This window comes from Dromaius novaehollandiae, chromosome W (genome assembly GCF_036370855.1).
Source record: "Dromaius novaehollandiae isolate bDroNov1 chromosome W, bDroNov1.hap1, whole genome shotgun sequence".
Lineage (NCBI taxonomy): Eukaryota > Metazoa > Chordata > Aves > Casuariiformes > Dromaiidae > Dromaius > Dromaius novaehollandiae.
The window spans coordinates 34,916,596-34,926,894 of record NC_088130.1 but is presented as its reverse complement, the minus strand read 5'-3'; the positions used below and the strand labels follow the sequence as shown (position 1 = coordinate 34,926,894).

General features: G+C 43.9%; 1 protein-coding gene across 6 annotated transcripts in view; it reads left to right on the top strand.

Annotated features, from left to right (window-relative positions):
- Positions 1 to 338: 338 nt before the first annotated feature.
- The window catches only part of LOC112980282 (calpastatin), a 62,088-nt gene continuing 52,127 nt past the window's right edge, over positions 339 to 10,299 (top strand). For 2 of the 6 annotated variants that reach the window (XM_064499674.1, XM_064499679.1), the window contains exons 1-2: positions 342 to 725; positions 5,975 to 6,037. In XM_064499674.1, coding sequence (XP_064355744.1) covers positions 666 to 725; positions 5,975 to 6,037 — 123 coding nt within the window. In that variant the 5' untranslated portion in view covers positions 342 to 665. Of the gene's footprint in view, positions 726 to 915; positions 1,057 to 5,974; positions 6,038 to 10,299 lie in introns of those variants that run through there. The other 4 variants (XM_064499675.1, XM_064499678.1, XM_064499676.1 and 1 more) reach the window with 4 other exon arrangements.

Genomic DNA, 10,299 nt, shown 5'->3' with positions numbered 1-10,299 from the left:
TAATTTGAAGGGAAAGTCTCTTGCATTATAAGCAATTTTAGGGTTTGGGGATGGCTGCTGAGAGAGCCTGAGTTACAGGAACAGGAAGGTGCCTGGAGCTACTGCTGGCCCGCGCGCAGGGAAGGCAGAGCGCTTTGGATGAGCATCCCAAGAGCGATGCCCCCAGGGGAGCTGGGAGCGGCTCCAGGCATTACTTCGGGATCGGATGTCAAAACTGAACAGAAAGGCTGAGGGACTGACTTCCGTGAGAGAAGTTTTCCTTCAGCACTTCCACTTGCAACGTGACCTAGGAAAAGTGTCTGTATTTCTCCCCAAACATTGGGGGCGGGGGAGGAAGGCCAAGCTAGTTTTGGACCAGACGTGCTGCGTTAAGAGGCGTTTTGCTGCCTGAAAGTCTCATCCTTGGGGGCGAGGAGCAGCCCTCCCAGTGGGTGCCAGGCTGCCTCCTCGGGCAGCGCCGCAGCCACCCGAGGGGCAGGTGGGAGCCCGCTGTACGCCCCTCGGGCACCGGCCCAAGGCAGGCCGAGCCCCGCGGCCCGGCCCGCAGGAAGAGGAGGGACGGGACGGGACGGGACGGGGCGGGCCGCGCCCCGCGCTGGCTCCGGGCGCAGCGGAAAAACCGCTTGACGGGGCAGCGCGGCGCCCGCGCTTCTGCCCGCGGAGCCATGTCCCAGCCCGCCCGGGGGGCGCCGCCGCCCCCCGCCGCGCCCGCGGCGGCCCGGCCGGTAGGTTGGCGCTGGGCGGGCGGGCGGGGGGCGCGGGGGCTCGGCGCGCAGGGCCGGCGGCGGGCCCGCTCCCGCGGCTGGGGCCGGGCAGACGCGGAGCGGGGCGGCCTGGCCGGGGCGCGGGGTCCCGGCGCTGCGCCGCCGCCCAAGGCCTGCGGGGGGGGCGGGGGCCGCCGCAGGCCCCTCCGCGGGCGCGGCGCTGGGCGGGGCCGGGCGCGGGGCCGCTCCCGCCGCAGCGCCGCCCCCGGGCCGGGCCGGGCCGGGCGGGCGGGGCGGCCCGCGAGGACGGTGGATCGCGGCCATGGCGTTCGCGCGGTGGTGGTACGCGATGGTAAGTACCGGGCGCCCTGGGGGGGCGGCGGCGGGGGCGGCTCCGCGGCCGGCTGCTCGCAGGCTGGCGGGGGTGGTCGGTGCGGGAGGGCGCGCTGCGGGTGCTCGGTGGCGGTGCGTTGTGCCCGCGCTCCCCTGGATTCCCCCTGAGCTCAGCCTGTGCTGAACGTAAGCAGCATCGAAAACTGGGCTTTTTCGTGCTGCTGCCTGTTTTTCGTCATCTTCTGGCCAGTGCAGGCTTTCTGGCCGTCAGGACTTTATCATTGGGTGAAAACAGGGTGATTTGCAGCATAAGGCATAATCTCTATTTCTGGAAACAATCTGCAGGATTGCTTCTGCATTGGAAAAAATCCGTAGTGAGCCTCTTTTCTAAAACATATTCTTAACTGCAGGTAGTTGGCAGCATTGCCAGGAATAGTTTCAGCTTGCTGGATGCTCCTGAAGTAAACCACTGCTCTTTGGTGGTGGTTTAGCTGACCTTACGTTACCGCTCATTACTGTGACTGAACCTGCAATTGCTTAAAATGTCTTCTTTCTACTTTAGTCACACAAGGAAGCAGTTTGTCTTTTTGTGGAAGAGTTTAAAAGTTTACATTCCGTCAAAGCTTTAGAGAAAATGTGCATTATATAAGGTGACTTTCACAGAAAACATTGTGTTAAGGTATTTGCCAAGTGTCTGTATTCAGGTAGATGAATCCCTTGAATTTCTAATCATACTTGTAGATTGCTCTAAGTAGCTTTGACACGTGATTAGTAATGTGTTTCAGTGTCATTCACTGTGTTAAGTCAAATCAGTTATACAACATGGTGAAGGTGGCACAAAGTTGCAAATAAAGCTTGGGAATTGCTGTGTTAAATGATGATAGGAATATTAAAGAGCTTTGTAGTCCAGAGTCATCGAGTCTGAGGTGTGAAAAGGTACTGAGCCTTACTGGATGTTTTCAGGTTAGGCAGCCATTCCTCCACATGCTCTTTTGGAAATCAGTCTTTATAATCATTTGCACCAGAATATCACCTGCTAACCTCCACTAACCTCCCGTGAGGCTGGAGTCCCCTTTTGTCCAGTGCTGGCCATGTCTTACGCAGTTCTCACTGGAAGACATTATGATCTGAGGAGGAATAAGCAAAGCATAAAATGTGTAGAGAGAAGGTGGAGGGAAGGGAAACATGCAAAAAGGATGAATTAGTTGTTCTACCAATGTTTTTCCTGGATGGTGTATTTAAAGCAGAATGTGATTGCTGTAAGAAGAGTCTAGTTGTCACCTATCCATTCCTTACGCCTCTTGACTGAAGTTCCTTGACACATCTCTCCATCTTGCTGTTCTCAGAAAAGCATCACAGATCTCATGGGTCATTTTCGCCCTTTCAGCTGAGAACAAGGGCCAGATTCCTATCTAGCATAAAATGATATGCCTCCATTAATATCTGTGGCACTGTGTTATTTGACATTAGCTGAGAATCTGGCAAGTAGACTTCCCTTCTTACCCAGTTACTGGATGTCGTCACTGCAGTCCTCCAAGATGCCATGTAATGGCTCTGAACCAAGGGCCTGTTAATGCTGATGGGACTCTGAAGGCCTGGAAAGACTTTCGGTCTTGTCTTGAAGCAAGACCTTTAGCTGGGGTCTGATTTTTGCAAGTGCAGACTGACAATGCAGTTGTGAGTTCAGTTGTTAATATTTTGCTCTGTCCTTTTCACTTAGGTCATGAATTTTCTGATTTATAATTGTTCTTTGTATCAGAAATTGCAAGTATAGCTATAAAATGATAGTGCCATGCGTTTTTGTACACTGTAGATGGTGATGATGATGATCTTAAGATAAACTTTCTTGTTTATGATACTTCTTTTTCTTTGTTTATTTTGGGATAGATTTTGTGAAGATGTTTTGATTCCAAATAAAGATTATAGGTGGTTTAGCTTACTGTGTTATGGGTTAATAAAGTGGGAAAATATTTTGGGGCAACTTAATTCTCCAGCAACTGCTGGAAACTGTTGTTACTTAAAAGAATGATTCAAACTCTATGCTGAGTGGTTTTGTGACCGAGTTGGAGCCACTGCTGTCTGTTGGCCTGGTTATGGATATGTTATTACTGTGTGAATACATTGATTTGGCTTTGTAATGAAAGAATGGCCAAAGAAAAAGCCACCTCTCCCAACCAGTTGGGGTTGTAAAGGAGCAAGATGTGCATACTGGCACAGAAAAGGTTAGCTTATTCTCTTGCTAAACAGATTGATTTTTTTTTTCTTTTTAACTAGAAGGTTCAAAGTTTGGAAATACAGAGCAGCAAAGAGTGGTTAAAGAACATTTTAAACTCTTCTCTTTATTTTAAATATGCTCAGGGAACCGATGTGGTCTACCCAGAAAGTATACGAGAAAGTTGTACTTTTGTGCATTATCTCCTCAGGATGGCAAACTTTTAAGTGAGATAATACATTCATAGGCTGCTTTCTTATCTGAGACCAGAGACTACTGGTGTGTAGTATTATATAGCTGCCTGACTCTAACTGGCTTTGGATTAAAAAATAGTTTGATCTGGACATATGTGCTTTGTTCCAACTGCTAAATAGTATTTGGATTTTAAGTCAAAGTGTCATTATTATAGATGCTGGCTTAGATTTCTGGAGCAGCGTCTGCAGGCATTTAATTTCCAAATGTACATGCCTTGACACCCAAGAGGGGGATGCTCTGAGCTTCATCCATCCGCTGGGACACAGTCCTGGGATGAGGCTCCTGTTGATGCTGTGGCTCCTCTCTGGCCTGGGTTTCCTCCGTATGGAAACTAGGTGACGGACTTGGGGAGGAAGGGAGACATTTGGCATGCCCAGTATGAACTAGGTAAGGCGCCTGCCTTCCATAGATAGAGCTAGGGAGACTGGGGAGGAATTGGGGTGTAAAACTCCTTAAACTATGACTTGATTTAAAAAAAGAAGAGGAAAAAAAAAAGGCATATTCATTTTGGACTTAAATTGGTGTTACTGCTTTTATAACTATGCCCAAACTGAAGAAACAAATAAAAACAACAAAACACAGATCGTGTACAGAAAGGCAAGCCTGCATTGTTAGCCAGCTTTCATGAAAATAAATATCCCATCAGACGAGCCAGTGAAATCCTATCATTACGTGCAGTATACTTGCACAATTATACACAAGCTAGATGCTATCTACATAGATAACAGTAAGACCTGCGTAACTGGAATGAGGGTAGCACTTGGCTTTTAGAGTGCTGTGAGTGAGTGTTGTTGCTGAGAATATCCATTTAGGACTAGAGCCTAGTCTACGTTAGAGTTTTATTAGGTAGGAGCTCTACTTCCTGCAACTTACAGCTATACCCTAGTACAGTTAATATTTTGTCAGCAAAAGCACTTTTGCTGATGTTGCTTTTACCGGTATGTGTGTGGTATGCTTTTACTATACTGGTAAAAAGCACAGATAGCTGGTTTAATTGTGTCTGTATTAAAAGTGCTTTTATGGGGCTGTGAATGAGTTCACTTATTACGTGAAAAAACAGCTTAAGTGGATTGTTTTGCCTCTGAAGAGGAAAAATTGTAAGATGAGAATAGTATTTTTAAAACTAAAACCTATCGACTTAAGTATCCAATTGATGCCCAAACTCATTTTAAAAACTTGAATTATTAGGGTTTTGTTAAAAGGAATGTTTGAAACGTTTGTCCTGTACTGCCATAACTGAAATAAATTAGAGACAAGTAATGTTTTCTCTTTTAGTTTTACTAAAAGTTCACTGCGTTCAACTGTACTGTTTTCCCAAGCTGTCTGATGCTCTTGAACACATTCTAGTTGAAGATAGTGCAGTGATATATGGATCGTTACTTTCTCCTTATATCCATGTAAAAAAATGCTGTAGAAACTCATTGCTTTAATGGGTTAGCTAACTTCCTGCTACTGAACCCACAAAGCAGTAGAGAAATAAATAGGTCCAAATCATCTCTCTTTACTTAAAACAGAACAGAGATGGATCCCCATTCTCGCATGTTTGGGTGGCTGTGGAAAGTTACAATATCAGAGATGCTAGGTAATAGCTATATTATGTTGCCATTTATAGTCATTATAAAATCTAGAGCCTCTTTCTTTGTTATGAAGATTAAACAGCATGTTTTTGGAAAAGATTTTTTTGAGGGATCATATTCACCACTTTTTAGAGCTCTATAAAGTGAAGCTTGCAAGATCTGAATGCCAGTGTGCATGCTGAATGAACTGCGTCTTCCTGTGTGTTACAGCGCGCTGGGGACAAATGGGCTTCACTTCAGCTTAGGTGAAAGCAAGAAGTTTAATATCTTGAATGGAATGAAAGATGGAGGAGGTTTGGGGAATCTAGTGGAACTGGATTCGCTAACGTGCCTCTGTGCTGGAATCGTTACAGAGATTATGTTTTGCATATCAACAACATAATTCTAGAAATCACAGTAACAGCTGTCCTCCAGGTAAGGAGGGCTGGGCATAGTGGGCACTGGACTGGAGTGTTTCTGAGGACAGTTCAGATACTGGAGCGGATGCTCATGATTGCATGAGTCATGTTGGTCTCTGAGAGACCTGTTGGATTTCTACTGAAATCTGTGGGACTGACAGCGTTACTGAAGCAGGTATCCATTAGAGAGCGCTGTGCAGATGAATAATGAGTGCTAAGTTTAGGTATCTTTCAGAACTCTTCACACACACACAACAGTGTTAACTATATTGCCCTGAAAGACATTACTTTTCAAGCGTGATTTCACTTCCAGATGATCTGACAGATTACTTGAAGTTCTGTAATCGGTTAGTGAGAAAGCTTATAATGTTCCATTCTCTCATACTACGGCAGGCAAAACAGATCGTACATACACTAAGATATTTGGAAATCTCTCTACATACAAGGTGTAATTTATGATCTTAATAACTATGCATTTATTTTCTATACTTACAGCGCGGTGAGAAGACAAGTGGAGCTTCTTCAGGATCAGGAGAGAAAAAAGCAGAAGCAGCACAGGTAAATTCAGGTGTTTCATCATATTAAGAAGAAAAGTTGGTAATGAATTCCCTCATATACAGATTTTTTTTTCTTCTGATGACAAAGTGGTGGTTTTCAGATAATTGACTGATGACTGTAGTCACATACAGTTCATTCCAGAAATGCATAGTTCTTTCTTGTACCATTTAGCAGCCTAATGGAAACATTTTTTTATCTGCTCCTCCTTTCACTAAATGTTTCCTGTCAGTATCAATGGAAATTCAGGATCTCAGTGGATGGGTGTGTTTTGCTGTGCAAGTGCACTTTGTTATGCATCTTATGGTACTGGTTTTTTGGTTGTCCAGAAGCAAGGATGAAGTGGAGTGCGCTGTGGTTCTTCCCACCTTGTCTGCATCCTGGCTTTTCTTCCAAAGGGAAGATTCCTACGTGGATAGTGCACATCTGGGCCATCTCCTGACACACTTGCAAATGTGTGGTTGATGTAGTATTTTAGAAACATACTTATCTATGAAGTGTTCTTCTTCATCAGGAATTGGTATTTATAGTTCAAGAGTCCTTGCTGGACTCTATCTTTGCGTTTATGACACGCAGTTTTGTAGCCTGATTGTAATGGCTGTTGTTACCAATCGAAAGCTGTAGGGATTGTGGACAGGCAGTGTCAGGAACAGTACTGTGAAGGGTCACCTCTCTCCCAGCAGCCGCAAGCCCTGGGCCTCCATTCATTAGCCACCAGGCACGTCCTTGTGTGCTACTGGGAGTCAGGCTCGTGGTGCAGAGACAGTGCCATCCAGGCCAGGAGGCAAGTACTGTGGGTGAGCACCAGTGCTGATCATGCGCTCCCCAACAGCCTCTGCAACTGCAAGTAGGAACAGTACTTCCCCATGGAAGGTAGAGAGGAGATTCAGAAACAGAGTAATTCATAGACACGTCTAGTACTAACTGTCTACTTGTTGGCTTTAAATGTCAATTATTGAGACATTGGAAACCAGAAATAGGTACACCTGATACTTTGCTCATATCGCAAGCTATTATTTGGAAAATAACTTTGTCTAAGCTGTATATTTAGCTCCAAAGCTATAGTATACTTAACTCCTGTGCAATTTGAGGCCAGTGAACACTTACATTACAGTCCTCTGAGGTAGGTGATTAAAGCAATTACCTTTCTTTCCTGGCCCAATATCAAGAAAGGCTTGTCTAGCCTGGAAATTTGGTTCTTCTTTCTTCTCTAGATGGTTTAGTTTTTTTCTTAATGTTCTTGGTATATTTGACTTTTCAGTTTTCTGGCTTGTAATTGGCTTGACAGTGTTTAAAAGCAAAAGTAGATCAAAATACTTTTCCTTAGGCTGGTGAAATGGCACCAGCTCTACCACTATTGACTACTACCTCCAGAACTCTCCAATTTCTTAAGTAATTGAAGTAGCAATTTAGGATCTTTGCACTGTTTTTCCAAGAGTCACTAATGTTATCTTTTAGTTTACAAGTCTGAGATCATTTGTGTGTTATTCCTGTAGTCTCCAATTTTTGAAGTAGAGTTTTATAGTATTTCTATAGAGAACTGCAGACAACCATGCCCAGAATATTTTGTTTTGGGCACACATGTCACTACCAGAAAGGATTTGGTAATGATCAGGAATTTGAAGAGCTTATATTCATATTGAAGGGAAACTTTTAAAAGCCTGTGTATGTTCATAGTTTAGCTAAAAAGAACTATAAATGAGCCTGTCTTTCAGATCTTTAGGATATATAAATCCTCAAGGAGTGAGAGAAAGGCGTAAAGCTCAGATGAGTAAAGGTAGGAACTGATTAGGCTGACACAAATATGAGTAGGAGACAGTTATTAGCCAGAACATCAAGGAGAGTTCAAAATGCATGCTGTTGAGTTGTGGAATAGGCCTCTGAAGAAGCTTGCGGAAGCCTTTTCTTCTTGGAGACTTGCAGCTAGATTAGGAAAAAGCACAGCAGATTTACTGTAAATAGAAATCCTACTTTGGTAAGACATTGTTTTGCATAGAGGTGCAGGGCGATTAAATGACTCAGTAATACTTTTCCGTTCCTAGCATCATAGTACAATAAAATCATGCATTAAAAGAGTTAGGAGTTATCAGCTTGAAGATAATCTTATAATAACACTGTAGTTTTGGAATCATGTATAATCTTTGCAAGGTGCATGCATTCTTTATCTATGACTACATACCTTTTCTACAGGTTTATAAGACCTTTTCTACAGGGAGTAATTTTACTTTTTAACTTTCCAGTGTTTCTCTCACATGTTGTACTCTTAAAACATTGTGTAAAGGAGGTGAGCAATGTTATTTGAATGACATAGATAAAATCTGGAGAGGAGGAGCTGAAGCACAGGGCTGGAATTGGCTTACTTAAGGTCATCCAACAATTTAGTGGGAGAGAAAAGAAACCAGGTTGCCAAGTACAGGCTGGTGTAAACAGCAATGTGATGCATAGCTTCCTCAAAGCTTAGAGGAGAGATCCTGAACTCCCTGAAGTCAGGGAGTGTTCCCATTTGAATTATGGAGAAGGCTTTCTTCCTGCACGGTATGTGTAGTTTAGCTGGCAGCTAGTGCCTACTCCTCACTTAAAAATGAACTTTCAAAATCCATTTTACTTTACTACATTGACGTGGCTGAAATAGCACAGCTAAAGCATACTGAGTGGCTGACTGGAAGAGACAGCAAGTAGGTGAGTTAAGCAGTAGTATCCAGTAACCCCCGTTCTGCTTGATGGCTGTCCTGCCTGGGAAGTAGATGCACACAATCCTTCCTTCCTTCTTCTCTTCCCAAGGGTCCGCACTTACTTTTCTTACTCAGTAGCCAAAAGCATAAAAAAAAAGTTTACCGCAGTATTAAAGATTCTAGCTCAGCCCTCTCTTCCTTCTGAAATGCTAAATTTAGTGTTTGTTTCCTAAAACAAAAACTAAGATGTGGCCCTAAGACAGCATTCCCATTTTACTGTAACTCTGCTCCTTTGTAGCAGCCAAAGGCAGTTACCTGGGAGCACTTCAGTCACACTGATACGCAGTACCGCTATGTCTAGCACACTAGAGGGGTATCGGAGCAATTTGCTCAGAACAAATACGACTCTGGTATCCGGCTTTACAGGGTCATGCTTCCCTTGGAAAGACTGATCCCCTCTGCTTGATTACTCTATACATGTTATCAAAGGAAAGGGACACCTTTGTGCTTAAATCGAGTTTGCCTCATTCCAGCTATGCTACTTAAGCTTCAAATGTAGACAGGTTGAGGGATCTAGTTGCCACAGGGACAGGTCAGCTTTAGGTTGAGAGATACGTAATCTGTGAGTGTAATGAGGAGCAACTGAATGTACAGCTGTGTCTTGACATGTGTCATGTAGTATTGTACAAATACGCAAAAGATTTGTTAAAGCAAAATACAACTTAAGCATGTTAGAACATGTGATTTTAAGGGAGATGTAGGCTGTTTATTGGCACAGTTCGAAGAGGAAGTGTGTGTGTTATGGGCATATCATGCACTGCCCAGGGACAAAGATTCAAGTCACAAGGGTGTATACCTTAACTCTTTGTGTCTTGATTTTCAGAACTTGAAATCCGTTATACTCATTGGACCCTTCTTGAGACTCTAAATCTACTTTAATTAAATGTTTTTATTGCTTGTGTGCATGTGGTGGATGTTAACAGAAAAGAAATGATTCTTGTTCAAATTGGTGGTTGCTCATGCACTTCAAGCTGTTGCATGTGTTTACAGCTGGTGTGCACCTGGAACCCAGTATAAATGCATACTGTGCTGCAGTTTTCCCATATCCATCCTTCTCTTTGCTTACTGTGTTTTGACATTATGGTCCTGAGTCAACATGCTTGCAGCGTGCCATTGCAAAGCGGGTGCACATAAGAAATTGCAAATTTCCTTTCTTTCCTTCCCAATATTCCAAGGTTTTGACAATTTTGCATGTGAAGTGTTAGCTCTTGAGAGACCACTGGTGTTCTTTACCCCTCATCTCGACATCATCTTCAGCTTTCATGTGCCTTTCCACCAGTTTCAGCTCACTCTAAGCTTCATATTCCACCAAGGTACTAGCATTTTAGAAGTCTTTGGAAGCTAAAAGATCAAATTCAAGGGGACATGGGGCAAATTCACTGAAGAGAAGCTCAGAGCAGTTTATACAATACTCTGAAATTAAGAAGTCGCTGGGCTGCAAACTGTTTGAATCTGTGAGATTATCTGGGAGGTGTATCACCACATACCTATCCCATTTTTACATCATCTTTTTTAATTTTTTATATCCACTGT